Here is a 22,450-nt window from a genome sequence, read left to right as displayed (position 1 = left end):
TACTGAATATTTTAAATTTAGTTTAAAAAATCTGGAATTTTGGTTTGTTTAATTGAATTTCTAAATAATTCTTTAATATCACAATGCGGCTACTTATGTATCTGAAACTAAGTCAACTTCTTCAGACAATTCCGAAATGTACTATATTTATTAAATTAAATTTATGCATCGGATAGCTTAGAAACATCTTTAGTTAAATAAATTTATTATTTAACTTTACTAACTTAAAAACTTTAATTCGTCGTCCATGTCTAAGGGATACAATATACATAAATGAAAAATATAGTCTATTCCATAAAGTCAAAGAGTTATTAAATTTTGACCGAAAAATTTTCATCCTTTAAGCTACTGTAACTTTGTGATAAAAAAAATTGAACAACATTCTACCCGAGCACGTCTCTATTTTTGCATCACTGAATTATATTTTTTTCGAGACCCTTATACATGCTAGAGAATGGAAGGGAAATATGAAATTGGTTTTCACTCTCTGAATAATTTGGCAAATTCAAAGCTTTGCAGAAATAAAATTTTTTATCTCGATTCATTTTATAATTCTTTTGCAGAGGTTTTCCCTTACAATAATCCAGGAAAAATTGATGGACGATAGTTTGTCGTTTTATTATGGCATGTTTAACCTTTTATCTAATTTTCGAGTTTAGTAAAAGATCAGATCAATCTATTTAATAATAAGTACGACCATGCAGTAAATTAGTGATTAGCCGTATTTCACGTACTAGCACTTGTGTACCAAATAATTACTAGTTAGATAATCCTGGAAAATAATAGTAATTGCTATCATCTATTTAATGTACCAAATGTAGCTATTTACTGATAAGTAATTAACTAACTTTAGTTACTTAGTTATCTTAATAATTAACTAGCTTCAAGTAGTTGGAATCTTTACAGCCTTAACCGTAAGTAACCATATGTGAAAAATGACAAATTGCACTGTTTTGTACATTAAAAAACATATGATTCTATTTAAAAAAAGAAAATAAAATTTATATAAGATAACGTTGCTCATAAAACCGTTTAACTTTTGTCTGAAACATTTTTTACTATCAATAACGGTATGGAATAAATTTCAGTCACCCGATTGAAATGGAACACGTTGTATGTTATATTTTACTACAACATTTTAGTCAGAATTTTGTAACTAACTACAAATTGGCAACTAAACATTTCCTGGCCACGAAATTGTGGCTCCAAGTATTGACCGCTCCCTGGCCAGCGACCAGTTTCGTCTAAAAATTGACCCACTCGGAGCGTTTTGATCGCATTCCATAATGCAACGCGCATTATATCAAATATTCTGTATCATACTTGAAAATATCTGTATTCCCCTACGTTGAGAGCGAATGTATAATATATTTGTAAAAGAGATGACACGTCTATATCTGTAGGTATCGATTTTCGTTCTCGTTAATCATTTGTGGTTACGTCTGGTAGAATATTTCTGCTAATTTAATGTCATCACCAGAAGAACGTTCTAACAAAATATTTAACGTGATTCATGGTTTATGATTCTAGCTCCTAAAAGAGAATGGGTAGATAAAATACAACTAATTTTTCGAAAATTTTGTACAGTGTGACATTATAAAAGAAGAAACAGTGAATAGAAGAAAACATTATAAGAGATGATAGAAAAATAGAAATTTTTTGTTAACAAATCGTACTTGTATGTGGATGTAGATTCATAATAACTATAGTGTTATATAGTTTTAGGACACAATATTTTGTCAAATTTTCTGCAATTACATTTTCTAGTCGAGTAAGAAGAATATATTTTAAATCTCTTAAAGAGTTATGAAAGAGTTATTTTAACGCAAAATTATCTGGTTTTAACAAACTAAATGTTAAAGTATTATCACATTTTCTGAATCGCGAGATAACAAACGGCATTCCTGAGAAGACGATAGAACGGAGCATGATTTCCTACGAGTATACGTAGTTCAGTAACAAAAGCAAGCAGATATGTTGGGAACTTCCAGTTTGAGGCCAAGGAAAAATCCTTTTCCTTTGTTTCGGATAAATGAGGCCCGCTTGTACTATTCCAACGTGGATTCTGAACCTAACCTTTACGAATAGTAGATCTGAATGCGAAGATACGGAGGAGCTCTAACTTTATTTTTTAATTACGTAAAAATAACATTTCGGTTAATGAAAATTACTCGATTGCTCCAAATCCAAGTTTTTCTATAAAATATGTCATCTGAGTCGTTCACAGGTCAAACCGATTAACTTCACTTTTTGAGATATTTTAAATTTAAGTGCCAAAGCACTTGGTTCAGTCATAACTCTTTTTATTTATAATAAATTTTCCAAATAATACAGATTAACACCATTAGATTTCGTTCTTCATCGGTTCCCCTTTTAATATTTAAATAATAATACCTAATAAATTAATAGTTATTTTATTTTTAACATTTATATATTATAGTGTAACGGCCTATAATATTCTTTTTGTCGTATTGTATAAAAAATATATATATATATAAAAAAATAAATGTAAAATTATATTGATATTTTAAGAACTGACTATTTTGAACAAAATAAATAAAAAGTTATTTCGTCAAACACATTCCTACTAAAATTATGCATCCCATGTAAATTAAAGATTAATATAATAAATAATTGGCAATACTTAATTCACATCCATGCACATACACACACAAACGTCTACAGCTCAAATAAAATTACGATACAAAATAGTCACCCCTGATATCCACCAAGTTAGAATTAGAATTGTTAAATTATATTAATATATGAAGAATAGGAATTTTAATTCACAGCGTTTCTGCCAACAATAATTGTAATGCGTTAATGAGTTACTACTTATTTTTATTCCAAGCTATGTAACCAACTTTGTAATACGAAATGTGTATACGAAACGATAAAGCTGAATTATGTATTTTTCAAAACTTCATTTCGTTACACCTGCCACCTGCAATAATATTCGCCTTTGAGACGTCCTCCTGCAAATATCTCAATTTTATTTCAATCTTTTCCACTGGTTGGTCGATTAATGGCTTAACCTATATGAAATTCTTGTCACGTAAATAAATATTTCGTTTAGCTTTCATTTCGCTATGTTTAAGTTTAATATTTCCAGAGTATCGTTTTTAATCTTCCACTGGTCAGGGTAACTTCGAAATTGCGCACTGATGAAACAAATTTTTATTTCATACAGAGTTTTTAATTTGGAAAAACCTATTAAAGACTTGGCGAAAGGAAAATTGTGTGGCATTTGCAAGTGCATTTCCGTGATCAGTATGGCTTAAAAGACTCGTGTACTTGTCTAACTTCTTGTAAAATAATCTCATTACATCTCATATTACATAATATATTAGTACGCATTGCTAAAATTAAAAACTGGTGTTTCAATATTTATGGAAAGATATTTAGTTTTTATGTGTTCAATAAATAAATTTGTATTAGCAAATATTACAGTGATTCGCTTCACATAAATATTTATAAATTATTGTGAAACTTTCTTAAACCAAGTAGTTATTTTTAAACACAAACATAAGTTTTCATGGTAGGAAAATAAAAGTGTAAAATTATAAACTGTGACATGAGATGAATTGAAAGTACAACAAAATGGAAGAAATGAAATTAATTATTTAATTTCATTCTAAGAGAATAAATATTAATTGTGTTAATGAGTTGTATAACAAGGCGTAATCTGTGAACTGTGAATTCCTCATAGCTTTTTTTCTTCATTTTGTCATGTTAAGTAATTTAAGCTTATTTTCTCCGCCATTTGCAATTTCGCAATTACAATCTTTATTATTTTATTATGCAGATTTGCAATACTATTTTATGTTTTTCTTGTTTAACTAAACACAATTATTTTCTATTCCTGATCATTTTAAGAATATCTGATGATTTTATTTCAATGGCTTTGACAGATAAAGACGTAAAATTGATGCAAGATAAGCGTTACGGTTTCTTTGACGGCAGAGGCGAAACAAAGTCCAGTTCACCCGCGAATAAACTTTGGACAGCTTTGAATGTAAGGTACAGTAATGCAAACATTCCTTTTACTTTAATGCAGAAATTACTGCGTCGCGTTTATTTTATTTTTTATGATACGCGACGACCGTTTCCTTTCCGTCCGCTGGCCTTTCTCGAGTTTCGCTCGTTAGGCTTTACGATTTGCGCTCTGTTGCACCATTTACTTTTAATAGATTGTCTTTAATGGAAACAAATACTATTTTGTAAGGAAAAAAACAAATATTATCACGAATTATCTGCATGGATAGCTTTATGACAATGTAATTCAACGTATGCAATATTTTTAACACTAATGAGCATATAATTCAATTTTATATCGATATTGAAAAAGTGTACTACGATTTGGGAAGAATTCAGAGAGGAACTCGTGAAAGTACTAAAACAATATAAAATAAGTAAAAGTGTAATATATTTTATCGCCAACTTTCTTAACACCAAATATGTGTCGAAGTATACATAAATTAACATTTATAGTCAGTGATAAAAATTTATGGATTTTATATACGAGTATTTCTTAAAATTATAATATTAAAAAAAAGAATTTTAAACATTTTGTAAGCATCGCTACAAGTGAAAATATAAAGAAATAATCCTAAGTGTTTCATGCAGGATGCATCATTTGTTATATCACTTGTCAATTACTGCCAATCAAATGATAAATCATCATAAATGTTTCGTAAAAGTCTGACAAACTATAATTGCAATTATAACAATAAAATTTATAATACAATATACCGTCCTTAAATTACCTAATTTTAATTACTATATGAATCGTACAACACTCATATAATCTTCGAAAATTTACTGTTTTCAAATATTTGAAATTTCTGCGATGCATGTAAAATTTCGTGAGCGATTGTATCTGTCTGTCAAGGAATAACTAATGGAGTGTCATAAGGCTCGATGCTAAGCGCCATCCTATTCTTACTCGCCCTTAACGAATTAATCACAATTACTTAACTCCCCACCAGTTATACACTATATTTCTATGCAGATGACATCGTACTGTAAGAAATATCGTAATGACCAAAGAGGGTAATGTACATTTTCTGACGGCATCGCCTCTTTTTTCGAGCCTTACTTAAATATTCAGATGGGCATAGTGTTGAGGGTGTCCTCGAGACTAATACAAACGACCTAAGAAGGCATTATTGGATCAACTCTCGGGTTGAGAACAAGTCGAATAAAGTATTCTAGCACACCTATGTATTGCTTAGCTATCACTTCTACTATAATCATTTTGCTACTTCTTACAGTATTATTTTGTTGCGTTCTTTCTGACACTTCAGCTTAATGATCTAGGTTTAGTTGAGTGTCGAAGTATAAACAGTCTCCAAATAAGTTAACTCTATCTATAGTTTTACGCATGTAACGATTAGCGGCGAGATACAATAGAAGTCCTCTCACTACGAACAGCTAGTATCGTTAATGGGATGCGCGTCAATTAGGTTACTTTTGAGGTACCATTTTAAGCTTCTAATATTTTGCCAAGCATGAAGCAATTAATGTAAGGAAAAGCTGACGTTGAAGCGCTCGAGGGGGCCGCCTGGTTTTCGTCACTTGGAAGTCGAGTGGAAAAGGAAAGCAATACATGCTAAGGGGATGACATAAACTAGGCCCTTCTCGGTATTCCATCGTGAAGGAAGAACACAACTCTACGATCGCGATGCAGGGACAGGAATTCTTTTCTGTGGACGTTGAAATAGAAACATTGAGAGAAGTTAGGATGGAACATATTAATGATTGGCAAACGTGAACTTCATAAATAAGTATCCTTCATCGAGGTGGGGAAAGCAAAATTAGGGAGCTAGAACAGTACGAGGGACCAGTTGGTCGAGTGAGATGGAAGAGGTATAGCGCGTCAGTAATCAGGCACCTACTAACACCATTTTGGTATATTGATGGCGCAAACAGTGGTGTTGGCTTTTGGAGGGTGAAAGATTTGCACACTGTGAGCTATATCGCTGTCCACTAGTTTTTGCTTTATTTAATATTCATTATTATGTTTTTACTAAAAATAAACCATAATCATATTTAATTATACCATAATAGATATTGACACATTTTTGTACTCTTTAACTGATATAAGTTACTTAGGAATGCTTATGTTCTTTACTTGAAAACCGTATATTTTTTTGATTTAGAAGAACTTAATAGATATGAATGAAAGATATTGTATGCTTTAAAATCTTTAGTTAGGGAAGATTGAGGAGCTGGGTAGAAAATATTAAGTAAGCAGGAACTAGAAAGTTTTACTATGTTCCAAAGTTGTTTACCGATCCACTGCTTACAGCTCTCTTGAATCAATAAAGTACCACGAAAATACTCCAACCTACTCGTAACTCAAGTGCATAAGCGATTATTGGAGCATTTCAAGTTAACCCAATTGATGCAACGTTAAGTGAAGTAAATCTGGTGCCTTTATCCTTTAGAAGAAAATAACTTAATCTTAATTGTGCTATGGATATGTATGTAATCGACATCAATAAATTCAACACATCATTTACTGTAAATGTATGTACTAAAGCAACATATGGTCATTATATATAAAGCATAAGCATCTCGAACTTGAATTAGTGTAAGAATTGTACGATGCAGAAAAGATTTCAATAAATAAAAAATAAAAAAATATCTCATTAACGAGAACTCTTTATTGTGTACATTAACATTTATTTGATAAATCAAAATGTTAAGTTCACCTCGACATAAGACTTCAAAGGATTAAAAATAGTTAAATATTTGATAAAAGTATGACCATTGCTGCGAAATGGAATCGACAGTGAAAATCGTAGAGAATGCCAATACACACCGAGGAAGAAGTAACTAGCGTCAATTGTCTGCAAAAATTGATTTTTAACAGGTGGAACAGAAGCACTCGCGTGAAAGGGCGCGTGAAAATCGTTATCTTTTTACTTTGAAGATATAAACTCGAACAACGTAGGAGTATTGGCGCGTTCGAACGGAGCATTCCCGCTTTTTCAATCGAACGACCTATATTTTCGATTACGGAACGTTACGCTTACATTACGCGACGCTCGATGGAACGATCAACGGCTTATCAATAATTGCATTCGCCAGGAGAGGCAATCCCCGAATATTTCCTTCTCGGTCGGCTTTTAACGGCCTTTGGGTATCGCAGAAAATAACGAATAGCGCGAAGCTGTCACGCCGCGCAACAATAGGGTGAGCGTGTTGCCAGGGTTGATTTTGCGCCCGTGAATGTAAACGCCTGGTTTCGCAGAGATAGAGAGCCGCGCGCGCGGAACACACCGATCGAACAGGAGACGAGGAGAAGAGAAATCTGATTTATCGTCGATTACGATCGGTGATTGGATTCTGACGGGTCTCTGTGCGTCGTGCGGTGATGTATGAGTAACGTCGATAACGAGTAATGTCCACTAGCTAACGCTAACCCGTCCTGTTATCCTCGAAAGCAGCTTCCATTAAGATGCCCGTGGCTGGAATGCACGAATCTTCGCGCGATTTCTCCGACTTCGGAGTTAGTTCGGTACAGTTTGCGCGCATCGAAAAAATTTCACATTGGCGATGTATTGGAAAACTAGTTTCGTTTGTTGTTTTTGGCATATAAAACAGGGCTCGTATTTTATTGGTCAGTATTTTAGTCCCTTTTGTTAGTATTTAAATATGAGGGGTCAGTATTTAAATATGAATGGTTAGTATTTTATTGGTCACTACTTTTATCCCTTTTGTCAGTATTTAAATATAAATAGTCAATATTACTCTTTAAAATTTAAACATTATCGATTACGTATCCGAAATGAAAAGGATTACAGATTAAGTATCGGGAACGAAAAGTAACCTAACCTAATCATTATTAGCTATGATTTGATTTAATATATTTAAAAAATAAAATTATATATATGTTTTGCAGAAGGTATAGTCATTTCAAATTTAATTAACAAGCAATTGATTTTAATGGTAAATAAACAATATTTCACAAAACATTGAAAATGCTCTAGTAATGATACAGACCTTTAAATCAGCTTAAATATTGTACAAGTGATTAACAAATGGGAGAAATAAAAATTTATTTTTTCCTAGAAAAAATATCATCTGCAAGCTGCAACTTTGGGGACATACCCTTTAATTCTGACCCTGCCTTAATCGAATGTAAACGTTCCCTCACTAATGTCATTTGTCAATGCGATGCCATTACTATTGAAATTTTGTAGGACGATCAACACCAAGGCCGCGTTCTCGATCAGATTCGAAGAATATATTTTATTCGTGTCATAAAAAATCAGATTGCAAACGGAGAGTTAAAAAACCAGGACGTATTTTAGCATTATTGGCATATTTCCTCTGACACTTTCTTATATGGTTTCCTTTACGTTCGATACTTTCAAACCGGTTCTGTGTTCCCCAAAGGTGTAAAGTATTCTTTCTATGGCTCGTGAAAAAAATCGCTGCTCGGATAAAATATAAAAAGAAAAAAGAAAAGCTGTCATTGAATGATTTTACAAAATTAGAGGTGGCAATTAAATTATGTGGTGTACATTTTGTAAAAAACGTTTCCGCAAAGTGTACGTTTGTACAAAGTGTTAGAAATGGAGAAACCAAGGCTTTAAGGTTTTATAAGTACTCAGTAAGAGGAGCGATAAAAATGTCCTCTCATTTGAAACCCACTCTCGCGGTGGTAGCTGCAGATGACACTCTAAATATTTCAAATTTTCGACAATTCTATAAATCCTTTCTCTTTCTAGAAAAGTGTACAACCTCCAATCGATTCTTGTATGTGGAATTGGATTTTATATTTATGAGTGTTCGACAAAGAAATTGTTTCAAACGTATATTACTTCAGTATTGTTAACACAAAATTATTATTAATATCAGCAGAGAATATTTTATAGACGCAAATAAAGCAAAAATCTTTTACGGTAGATATAATCAATTTTCGATATTTTCTCCCTTTACTACAGTGAAAAAACTCATTCCCATATATATAATCGTACATTTTCTGTTAGTAAAAACTCACTCGAGATATCGAATAGTCGTAAATGATTAAAATCGATTTTACGTCGAAACGATTGATTACAGAACCTATGCTGATTGGATACTTTTTGCTTCTCTTAGCAAATAGAAGAGACTGAGGCAAGTTGGCCAACGAGATTAGTTGAATAACATCTTTTAACTGTTATATTATAGAACGACTACGTTAATAGAAATGACTCGATCGCTTTTAATACTGTTGTATGTTAATTATTGAAAATTTAAGTACCATTTTCCATATAATGTGTTGTACAATAACAATTATACAGAACGTCAACTAACCTCTTGAAGATTTGAACTTTCTGTTTCAACACGCCAATCCAGCAATTTCAATTCTGGTTAATAAATTATAGAGTTAAGTAATCGTCCTACGTTCGTTCAGAGTCAGTTGACATCTGTAGAACACCGGTCCAGACTCACGATTTACAGCTTTTTTACAAGTTCCCTAACAAAAGAAATGCTTTTCACGCAATGGTTCGGAACGCAGCAGAGCTCCAGCGTCGTGCTTCATCCGCAAAAAATATAATGTGCAAACTCGCGGACTGTTTCACGACGAAATGTTCAAACCATAAATAAAGTTCGACGTTTTTCATAGTATATATAATTCATAGTATATATTCTATTCCAAGCAATTCTTGAATTATGGATACCGTTGTGGACACCGGGTGCCATTTTGTTTTTCTGCCAGATCTTTCACACAGGGATTAAGGAAGATCGATTTCTTGTGGAAGCCGCTTTAATTACACGAATGACGATGCCACAATTTGGAATTTCGTGTTCTTTAACGTATATTTAATTTGATTAGGATTTTATCAACGATTTCCAATATCAACAATTTGAAGGTTAAGTTGCACCATTCTAAAATACGTTTCGACACTCGTCCGATGAACTCGTTTGCCAACATTGACGAACAAGAAACACGTGCTGTTCAATGGAATACATGTGTACAAATACACTCGTGTCGACTTCGAACAAGTGATTTCGACAGAGATCGATTTCGAATTAATCACTCGCATTTGGCGCACGCATAGCACCCACCGCGGTGGTAGCTGTTAATGACACTTAAACGTTTCAATTTTTTTAACAATTTTATGAATCTACTACTTTTTTTCAAATAACATTTAATCTCGTCGTCATTTTTATTTTATGATTATTACGATTGTTTTTCAAACGAATAATACAATTTGAGTGTATTTTTATCGAACTGCTAATGATAAGCATTCAGAATTATTTCAAAATCGATACGTGGTTTACAAAATTTATAAAAATGTATATTTATATATCTAATCTTACTATAAGAGCAAAAATTGTATCCATAACTGCTTAGTATCGTTCTCGAGCTCAAAAACCATACAAATCAATTATTTTAATTAAGAAAAACCAATCAAAATGAGTTTTCTCGAAGGTGAAACCTCGACAGATTGATTTGCCAACCCAAAACTCTCCTAATATATGAATACGAAAGTTTTAGGTGGACAAATCAATCTGTCAAGGTTTCATTTTCGGGAAAACTTATTTTGATAGGTTTTTCCTCAATTAAAGTAATTGATCAACAGGTGCATTAATAAATATTCATAGGTGTCAAAACCATAATCTAATATTATTATAGGATTAAAAAATATATATTCTCAATGTTCATATAAATATATTTGTATTTTTTTTTTATATTGAAATAAGGTCAAGCTATTTTGACGATTTCATACCATTTACGAGGACAAGAATTTGATCTGACAGGACCTCCATTTTTTTAAAACTTATTTAATATATTTTTAACTGCGTAACACTGTAGATGGCGTCAATACTATGTCCGTAAATGATTCTTATCATTGAAATAAAAATTTCTATTTTAATTCGTTATTCAAATCGTATGCAACTGTAAGCATCCTTAACCGTCACTATTTTTATTTTTAAACCCCACTGTACATTGGCCTTTTTTCGAAAGTTAATACTTTCGTCTATGAAGATTCATATATACGGTGACCTGATGTGATTTTCTTAATATTTATATATTTATATAAACGACAGTAGCCGTCTAATTAATTCCTTTGTACCGTCGATTCATCCAGCACACAATTTGCGCGCCTCATTAAAAAATTCCTCTGTATTTCGTTGTTTAAAACACACTAAAGCGCATTAGGAGCAACGTTGCATGCTCTTGTTAAGTCTACATGAAATTTTTTCCTTTGAGCGCGTTGCTTGATGCTCTGAATTTTCTGTTTCGCACAAATTACGTGCTTCATCGACATTTTTTCACGCGCGCAACTACGCGTTACGTCAGTTGCAATTTTCTTTCGCGTTTCATATTTTTATTACACGTTTAACGTGAAACTTCCTCTGCTTTTGTCGCTACGAAAATTTGTATCGTTCTCGATCCAACTTTGAATTAATGCTCTCAACTTCCTATTTACTTGTCTTTGTTCACACAATTTTTACTATAAATACAGAGATGTGGAATATTTAGTTAATTCGAATTAAATCTAAATTTACAGTACAACGAAAGTGGAATCTAATATTTAATTAGCAATTCAAGATTGTGAATTTATTGTTTAATGTGATCTACAGTTTTACTTCCTCCCCACCTCTCTTTCTCTCTCTCCCTTCCTCTCTGCCAGTTGTCTTTTATGTTATAAAAAAGTTTTGCAGCATGATCCAAATGGTTTCAAAACAGGAATATTCCGGAACAGCAAATTTTTTGTTAGCTCAGTTTTTTCGTCATCAATATTTCTTATATAAAAAATATACACTTGTTTTCGTTGCATTTTGTAGAGAATGAAAAAATATATTTGAAAATTATTTTAATGGGTAATCTTCAGACGATCTTGCAAATCAATAATGTCATAAAACTGTCGATATAATACGGGAATTAAAATATGAATATTCTATTTCTTTTTACACCAGAAAAAAACCATATTTGAATAAGATAGTGTGCAGTAAAATAAAATAAAGTAAAAGTATCAGAATATTTTAGGTTCTGATAGAAGTTTTATGAATTCGTACTCCTAAATGTTTTATTTCACTGAAAACTTTGCTTTGTAACATCTACTGCAGTGAAACCTCAATTATCGCAATCCTGATCAGCTGAGAAAAATATGAAAAGTTTCTATTTTTTGCTTGATATTGGTATTTGAAAATTGGTTGGTATCTCGACTATAATTTGAATAATTTAACATATTTTGTTATTTGTGATAATGTCGTTACCTACAGTTGCGACCACTAGTTTAATGGAAAAGCACATCATATTTGTTTTACAAAAATAGTACGTTTAAGCTATACGACGAGATGTAAAAATTTTCTACTGCTAAAAATATTAACGATAATATTCGAATTTTAAGAATTGAAACATGATTGAAACAAATATGTGTCAATATCTCTGATTAAACTAAAAATAGAAGAAAGCAGAAGCTCAAAGAATGCGATACCGTCGATCCAACGGTAGAGAATGTAAGAATAACCTCGCGTCAAATTTGAAGCCTTTCTGTTGGTGAAAATATATTTCGTACATCACCGACGACAGCGTTAAGAATCGCTGGTCTGCATAGGTCACGTAAAGAATTGAATGTCGCTTTATTCGGTTTCACTTTCCCGGTGGGTGATCCGAGCAGAAGCGCTGGCAGCCGGGGTTGAAATCAGGTCCAGGTATCGTGGCAGAGATTGCCAGGAAATCCCCGATCGATGGGGCGAAGGGAAAAGTTGGGGACTGAAAAGTGTGGTAGGTGGACGGAGCACGACAACCGGACCGTTTCATCAGCCGGCTACTGATCCGTGTAACACGACTTCGTCGAGCTCTCGCGTTCTTATTACATCACCGGGGGTCAGGCCAATAAGGAAACTCGAAACTTACAGCACGATCACCCAGATTGCGCACCCTGCAGTGTAGGTAAGCGGATTGGCCGACGGTCGTCGTGGTCTCCCTCCTCGTCGTGTTGTCGAAGTAAGGCTGACTAAAGGGTTGCTCCCAGTAAGAAGACGGATGGTGCTCCACCACCGATCCTACGCTCTTCGCCGTGCACTCTGCCAAAAGCAATAAACACCGTTAAGGAGATTTCCTCGTTGCTAGCCTAGGCTAGCGACGTAATACACAATATATATTTTTTCGTCTAACGAAGTTAGACAGGTATACGTGAGATGAAAACAGTGTAAATATATTAAACATTGCACTACTTGGATAAAATTAGTATTTTATCCTTTGATTAGATTTTTAGACAAGAGTTTTAAATAGCCTCTGTAGAAGTTATTAATTCATGTGTTAATTAAAATTAGTTTTTTAATTATTTCCAAAGGTTTTCTGTAAAATTTCGCGTTAAAATTTGAAGACGCGAATTACACAAGACATTTCATTTAAATCGATACACTCAAATATCTTTGTAAATATTATTAAAACATACTAAAAGATATTTCAGATAAAACTTAAATGGCTTCAAGTGCTATACTGTCTAATTAGCATAAGCTTTTCTTCAGATATCATATGGAAGTCAACACCAATCGAATACAATTTGTTAATTCCCAAACAAAAGTACTAAGCTCCATACAAGAGTGTTTCCACTTATTTCTAACCTATTTTGTACACTTAAGTGTTGGCTAGCAAATGGGGCGACTTAGCACAGTTACGCAAAGTTATAACAGCTCTGTTAATTCTAATGGTTCTAATGGTTCAGTCTATTTACGAATGCATAACCTCGCCGTCAACAAACTGATTTTCGCAAATCGCAGTTCTTGTTTCGCATCAGTCGGATTGAGTTCGTTACCGTCGTGACGGGAACTTGCGTTCCGCCCTGCCAAGATTGTTAAATAAAAAAGTCATACAGATATCGACGCGGGCGAGCTGGCGTTGTTCCTTAAATATTTTATTACCGCCTTATTCCCATCTCGCTTCTATCGGTTTGATCTGATTCCAGAATAATACCGGAGGGCAATTCAGTTTTATGCCCGCGAAATATACACGAGGACGCGTCTCTTGGGTAGGCTCGTCCTCGGGATTCTTGGAACTGATACTTTATGACTCGACCGGACAGAAAGATTTCTACTATTGCGAGAGTCTTCAAGTTTCATCGTGAAAATTCCTCTTCTTAATTCTTACGATATTTTTCATTTTTGATAACATCGACGTGATAATAATTATTGTGTATTAAAAAATCATTGATATTGCAGCTACGATTTTCATGTAGCGTAATTTCTATAATGATAAATATTAAATCTGCTGTAACTGAGCATTGCATTGTTTCCTTCATTATTATTGACTTCTGCTTTTTCACTCGTTATATAGCAATGTGAGTACGTATCATGTGAAAACAATTTTCATACAGCACAATTTTCTGTAATGTGAATATTTCCATATAGTGCATAACATATTAATGGCGTTATACAGAGGTCTAGTATAATTTTGCTTAAAATCGCGAAAGAAAAGCTGTAAAATGTTAGAACAAAAATATTAATATTTTCTAACGTTCAAATACATCACATGTATATTTTTTTCAATTTCCATTAAGGTGTTGGTAAATTTGAATAATTTTCGATTTTAATTTTGATCAGTTTTGAAAAGTTTCGCATTAAATTTCTTTGTTTTAAGGCATAAAAATAAGATTTATTAAAAGTCGTTTGTATGAGTTTATTGAAATTTTACGAATGTGTTCAATAGCTATTTTTGAACAATCGCCTTACAATCTCTGATTGACCTAAAAATGCGTTCCCATTTTATTAAATTTTGCTTTTTATTTACCATTTTCACCGTACCAGTTAATATATTACAAAAGCTTAACTCTCAGCATTCAAAGAAAGTTTCGAACTTCGAGGCATAATTAGTACGCGCCAAAATCGATTGAATTTCCTTTCTCAAGCACTTGAACGTTTAATCGAGCATAGTTTTAATGTTTAAAATAATTTCCACTAATTTGCCTGATTTTCCCCATTCATCGAACAACTCGGATGAAAAAGTTGTGAGCTAATAAAATCGTCAAGACCATTGGACCTTTTCCATTGTTTCTCGATGAATATCAGCTGTGGTATAGGTAGGGTTGAACCAGAACGATTGGTAATCCAATCAGATTAGGTCTGATGAATAGACTCTGCTTAGAAATAATCCCAGCATAAGAACTAAATGATGTTTTTCACTTTTTCACATACATTCCAAAAGTACTATTCATTATATAAGTTGCTTGATCTCTTAATATGATCGCTTTAATGCTAATTAATCGTTAAATGGATATATAGTGGATTTTCGCACATCGCGGCATTAGCCTATTAGGCTAGGTGTTATATGGGTTCGCGTTATACTAAATCGTATTATAGGGGAATTTTTCTCGCATAACAGGTATACACAGATAACGAGCAACGATTGCCACGAGGTGAGCTTTTATTATTATTTTAACATGTTGTACGTCACGGTAGTCATATATGACAGCAACTTGTTTCTCCTGCAAGACCATGGGTGGTCATCAGTGATGGGAGTGCATTAGCTATTTATAATTGTAACAGTTGAATGAAAATTGCTACTTAATACATTTTTAACATCATTGCTAATTAGTAAATGCTTTGAAATAAAATGCGCGCTATTGAGCAATTAAATATTTTTATTAGTTCATGAAGATCAGAGATAAGAGAATAAAAAAAAAACAATCTACTGCTCAATTAGAATAGATTTAATTTGTATTATTTGGCACGTTGCACGAGACATTGCGTTACGTGAAAACAGTAATCGTACTACTTTTGACACGCTATTTGAATTTACGTTCTACGAACTCGCGTTATACACAAGTCTATTGTATTGTTATCAATGGCGTTTTAAAGTGACTAATGTATAATCTGACGATTCATTGTATTCCACACTACATTCTTTGTATCTTATACTATATAAGAGGAGTTTCACGGCACGAATATTGAGTATCGCTACCTTTTTCGCGTTTAGGGTTATTATACCATTGCAAACTCGAGATATAACGGCCTAGTGCCTCTTTCGGACCACTTGAATACGGTTAAACGACGGTCGGACTGTACCAACCAGAGATATCGATCAGACGCATTTGAATATATGTATGACTCGAGAAAGTACGAACGTTTTTAATTTCAAGAGTCTTAAGGGATGTACATTTTTTTTACATTGCTAATGACTATAAATAAAATGTTATCCGACGAGACCTTTCTTTTATACAATGGAACCTCTCGATTGGAAAAATACGAATTTAATTTTTTATCGTTCGTGATTATTTTGTACAACAATTCTTTGGTTCAAAATGTGGTCAACCAGAGAATATAACCTTGTCACGGCTTCGCCCTTTGTTTTCTGGGTTAAACTCATATGGAATCCATCCAGCTGACTTTTAAATCTATCGCAGTTGATTTAAGCGGATGGATATGGATTGCTGGGTAACTCCAACTTGTCGACTTCTTGTTGACTCTGAACGGAGTTTTCATTCAACAGCTGTTCGGGTTCTTCGTCTTAATATTTTCTTGGTTGGCCAGGAGCATCCCGATCAAAGATCGAAACCTTGAGAAGATTTTATTACGAAGAAAACGCTGCATCATTTTCGTGTGAGACAGATCAGATCATTTCTGCGACGTAGACAGTGATCTTTCTTGATTAAAATGTATGATAATTGAATATTTTATTGGTATGGTTTCAAATCATTAACGCATTATCAACTAAAAATCATGAAATGGAGGAAGAATAGAAGAATATGTAGAATGAAATCAAAGAGGTTCAATGTAATGCTATAAAATTAATATTTCTAAATTAATCTAAAGTTGAATGAGCAGGAATATACATTTTTATATAATTTATTCAATAATTATTTGATAGTTATAATCGACACGCAAGTACAATTTTTTTTTAATCCCAGAGAAATCTAAATAATCTTGCTAATAGGCATATTTAATTTATAACAATTTTAAATTATGTAAAACAACTAAGAAGAAAATTCTTTTTTTAAATAAATTGCAAGTTTAAATAATTCAAAATTTAGTGTTAAAATTAATTTAACGTTATTTGCAAATGTTAAATTGCCTGAAATAAATATGCATGAAAATAGACTACGTTTTGAAATTCTACGAGTAATCTTTTTTATAAAATACGATAATGCTTTAGTCTTCTATCGTCTTACGAATATAATCGTATAAAAGAAGATTACAGGAGAAAATCATTCAGGAAATTTTTAGTCCGCTGGTTTTATACAGTTGTCGTATTCATGAGAGAGATACCGGATAATAAGAATTCCCTTTGTTCAGAGTGTTATTATTCACTGTGTACATTGAATTTTAATGGAAACGTGCCCGTAGAAACTGATGTGATCAATAATCGATAACTCATCGGTAATGCAAATTAGAGAGGATTTTTTAATGCAATGAGTTTGGTGATTGAATTAAAAAATTACAAATTTTAGATCGCAAATGAGTTACTTTCTTTGCCCGCATTTTCAATTCCTTTTACCTTCTTTTCTGTATAAGTTATTACGTCCTTTATTAAGGAATGACCACTATATTCTTCTTATGTCATTTTTTTCTGCAGATGAATTTAAATTGAAGGGTGTCCTTTTGTTGCAACTGAGCATTTTGAAAATAATAAGAAAAATATGATTATTATATGACAGTTCCTTTTATATAAATATTGCTCATCTCTTTAGTTAAAAAAAAATAAAAACGTATAATGCTTTACGAGTTGCATATTGCTGAATAACATTGAGAGTACAAGTATTATTATTTCATATAATGTGGTTACATTATTAAACTTTCTTCTCATTTGGTCATTAATTTGAATATTTATAGTAATTTGAAATAGTCGCTTTTAAATGTATTCTCAACTTCTCTACTTTTTATTTTACAGTTTGAAAAATGGATTCAACTCAAGGTAGTTTCTATTTCCTCGAAAGAAGTTCTCAAAAGAAGATAATTCATTCTGAATGAAAAAAGTTGAAAAAGGAAATTTCTTATCATAACAGAACACCAATAAAAGAATATACCTACAAATATAATAACATTTGTCACATACTTTACTCCATTAGTCATGTAGAATTGAAATTGAAATCTTGTTTAAACAACTGGCTAGCTTTCATTACCGGAACGACGCATATAAATAAACAAGAACAATTAAAATCATCTGTCATTAGCGGGACGTTGGCTCGTTCGTGAAAATGTTGCCTCGGATGTCCCAGTGCTCGTTCAAACAAGATTAGAGAAATGAATTCAAGTGCACGCGCGGCTGCAGGATGATTAATTGGACGCGACTAAAATTTGAATCGATAATTAATCGCCGGTGTGTCCAGCGTTGCGATGGAATCGCCTGTGCGCGTTCGAGGGACCCTCGAGGACCTCCTTTCTTATCCGTCGACCAGATTCTTTTTGCCAGGTAGCTACGCCATGAAACATTTCAGTGTGGGCTGGTCGATAAACCGCTGGTGAAAAAGAATCGTAATTGGCCGCGCTGTAACGGAGCACGCGAGCAACGAAAAAATACTACGCTTTTGATGAATACCGTTATGAAGTTTTTGCATTCGTGCGAACGTGTGGAACGTATCGAACGGGAATGTCGAATCGTTTCGAATTAGCGGAACGGTCACACCGCGGCGGTGAAAACGGTAACGACGTACTTGTAGAACCTGCGGCTTTTAGTGATTCATGATTGTCACGCGCCAATGAGAATTTTTTAGCTTTCGTTGCTTCCGACGCGGTTTTTTGTCAACGAATTAATTCTGTATTTCAACGTAATAAATACGCATCTCTTCTGTTTTACATTAATCTGTCCATTTTTATCGATTAATTGTTTATTAGAAAAGTATTCAGTTTTCTTTTTATTCTTTTTGTTCGATATATTGCTATGTACTTTGTTTAAAGAGAAGTTTGTTCTATATGTACGACTTTATTATACTCGTTTATTATTTTATAGAACGGATGACAATGTATAATAAATTTACTAAATAACTAAAAATAAAAGTAACAAAATTAAATTTAAATTTAATTGAATGTTTCTTATTATACGTAGATATATAGAATACATATATAGATACTACATATATAGAATAATAACTATGTACAATTTTGTATTCAACCATATCCGCCTCTGCAAATTGCAACAAATCCCATGATCGACGTTATAACCAAGAATGAATTACGCTATTACATTCGACCAGCTTCTATTTGCTTCTCCGTCTGTTAAAATTATAACCGCCATTACGATAATTGAAAATCCCTCCATCGTATTAAATAAACTACATTATACAAAACAGACACAATCGCGCGTTCGAACATGAACGAACGGATATACAAATGTTACGAAACCGAGAATTTTTGCGAAAATTGCAAAAAATCGCGTAATAACTGAAAAGCTTGGAAATAAAATTAGAAACCGATTATGCGACGTACACTAAAAGGATTACTTATAGCTACGTAAATGCGCACCGACTGCACATTTTTCAACCCCCTAAGGAATAGCTGCAACCGTCGCCTCGCGTCGCTTGTCACATCTTGTACGAGGTAAGCTTCTGCTGAATAACAAATTACGTGGATATCACTGTGTATAATAGAAAGCATTAAAGGTTCTACTTTCTGGAACAATACTGTTACGTTTTCGACGCGAAATTGAAATTCCTTAATCGTAAGTTATTCGTAACATTACATACTAAAAAGAAGAAGACACAAGAGGGTGCACCATCCTGCAAGATTTCAAAAATTGAACCAATTTTTTTTATGCTTCTTTTCCAAATGTTATATTTGCGTATAGAATACTGTATTTAGAAGGAATCTTTGTTATTCAAATAATTGACGATGTTAGGAAAAAGACAACTTTTGTATGAAAACGAAAACTATAGACATCTTGAACAGTATTACAGAAACTAATCTACAGAATTATTTATCGTATACAATAGAAGACAACTATACAATCTATTTTGTAAGTCATACGAGTTGGTTGTCTAAAATTGTTTTATAAAAAAAATTCTTTTATGACATTTTTTGTATTAGATACTTCAGTTTTGAGCAACTAGCAATTTTCAATTTATCTTTAAATAATCAAAATTTTCTTGATCAATATGCAAAATGAAGTTTTATATCGATTAATGGAAGATCAATCAACTGAAGAGGAGTATTAAATCATTATTCAAGAAGTTCTGTATTTCTCTATTAATAATATTCGTAAAATATTTCAAAACGAACAACATTGCTTCATATATATATCATTGTTTGAATAATAATCATGTGTTATGATTATATAGTTGGGACGACTGAATTTTTATTGTTTGAAAGTTTAAACATCATTTGAACACTGAAGAAACTGCATTTTTAACCAGACAACATCGTTGTACAGCTCTTTTACAGAGTAGATAAAAGTAATTGTATTTCAGGCTGAGAAGGTAAAGCAAAGTAGCGAAAGATTAAAATTCAGAGCAAGTGTTTCCGAGGGAAAAAACGATAGCTTTTTCGGTTCTACCTTCCATTTCGCAAAGTATCATGATCCTAACGACTTTATTTCGAGCTAATGGTGTTTTCACAGAATTGCTGAAAGTTTCTTCTAATACTTCGGAAGGATTTCTTTACATGCTTCGTTAAAGTCGGAAATTTCGTGGAACTTGCCCGCAGCTTCATACAGCAGAGTTTCGATTATCCGCTATTCAAATAACCGTGTTTTTCAAATAATCGCATAACTCTGTTTTTACAGAGAAAATTGTTCTTTTCTCTTTGTTATTTGGAAATATTTTATATGTACAAACATTTTTATATAAAAATTTGATTAATTGTTTTGGTAGACTTCAGTTCTACTGCAATTCTGAAAATAATATCGATTTTTTGTAAAAACAGTGATATTACAACGCTGAAACGTTATTCAGCAAAGTGGAACGATAATTATTAATGTAGATTTTCCACGACACGATGTAAATTGAGATCGCAAAGTAATTGCAAATTTTAATATTATTTAGCGATTACTACTAACGAAATTATTAATAAAACATGCTTCGTAAAACAATATCGTTAATGTATGTCCCAATTAAGTGTTTCAATAAAATAAAAAATTTTATTTTTAATCAACAAAAAGTGAACAAGGTACTATCGGTTTGATTTGTCCACATAAAATTGTAAAGTAATTACTTTTTATCGCAATCATGGTTACCGTCAGTTCCAATTAACAATGGAACTTTAATCAATCGTACAGTTAAAGTGTAACGAATGCAATTTATTTAAATCGAGTTCCACGTTCGGATTAATATGTATATGTGCAAAATGTAATGAATTTCAGATTCTATTACTTGGACATTTTAATACGTCCTATTGTCATGCCTCGTTCTGATATTTTGTTTAACTTATTTGTTACAGCCTAACGAATTAGAATGTTAGACTGCTACATAAATAACGCCTGCGTTAGATAATTATTATTGTGCCCTTTGTTATAAAATATTACAAAAGTAGTCTTTGGTGTCTCTAAGTTAACTTGGGATTAAATATATAGAAAAAATGTTATTTTGTAATTTTAGACTACAATTGTATTGTAATCGAAGGCTGCACTCTATCTATTAATATACAGAAAGGTTAAAAATTGGATTCAATACTCTCGTCAAAACTTTTGGTTATAAGAAAACCAATTTTGAAAATTTATCAATTGTTATAGAACTTTATAAAATTCAAATACTATATAACTCTGTTAAGATAAAAAACAAGTGAATACGTGTTAAATGTGCCTCTGTTTTTGTCAATAAAAAATAAAAAACGATCAACAGAAGGAAAATAGTGTAAAAAGTCGTTGTTATATAATTCTTTGTATTATTAAACTCTCTCATGAAAATTTACGTTTTGTACCATTAACCTGTCCTAATTTTTATAATTACACTCGCATTTGACCTTATTTCTGTACATTGTCTGACTTGTACTGTCTGACTATATTTATGCCTGTAAACAATGTATTTTAAAGAAGACAATAAGTTTTGAAATATATACTTATGTTTGTATTACTAGAAAAACAAAAAATTACACTTCTACTTGTCGTTAAAAGGACGATTAAAAGAAGAAACGAGTTTCTGTGCAGAGAGAGCTCTTGATCAGAAGCAGAGGACGTTTGGGAACCGAAATGGCGACTGCAAAGGAGTTCGTTAACCGTGCTTGTTGCGCCGGGACATTGATTTTCGAACGGTTCGTAAAAAAGAAGAAAGTTCGGATGCCTGCTAATGACACGAAAGTGACCACTTCGTCGATAGACGCCGTTTGTTGAAACCCGTCCGGTGTTTTTCACCAACTTCTGCCAACACCCAACTTCCGTTCCCTGGTCGAAGAGGTAGCCGCGAAGAAAAAGCGACGGTTGGAAGGTTCACGGGGGCTCTCTTTTGTTCCTCGAGCTATGCCAGAAATGCTTTAACATCTGCGGAATATTTAACGAGGAAAGTCAGAATTTAAAGGGGCCATCGGTTTTCATCTCTGTTTCGCCGAGTTACAATTATCCTGGAGAGACGGTATT

General features: G+C 32.7%; 1 protein-coding gene across 3 annotated transcripts in view; it reads right to left on the bottom strand.

Moving 5' to 3' along the window:
- Positions 1 to 22,450, bottom strand: part of LOC143429657 (transmembrane and immunoglobulin domain-containing protein 1) — a 353,770-nt gene that overhangs the window by 88,484 nt on the left and 242,836 nt on the right. For all 3 annotated transcript variants that reach the window (XM_076905332.1, XM_076905334.1, XM_076905333.1), the window contains exon 2: positions 12,869 to 13,038. In XM_076905332.1, the coding sequence (XP_076761447.1) occupies positions 12,869 to 13,038 (170 nt within the window). The remainder of the gene's footprint in view (positions 1 to 12,868; positions 13,039 to 22,450) is intronic.

This window comes from Xylocopa sonorina, chromosome 12, assembly GCF_050948175.1.
Source record: "Xylocopa sonorina isolate GNS202 chromosome 12, iyXylSono1_principal, whole genome shotgun sequence".
NCBI classification, from domain to species: domain Eukaryota; kingdom Metazoa; phylum Arthropoda; class Insecta; order Hymenoptera; family Apidae; genus Xylocopa; species Xylocopa sonorina.
The sequence above is the reverse complement of the archived record's forward strand: the minus strand, read 5'-3'. Positions and strand labels throughout refer to the sequence as shown.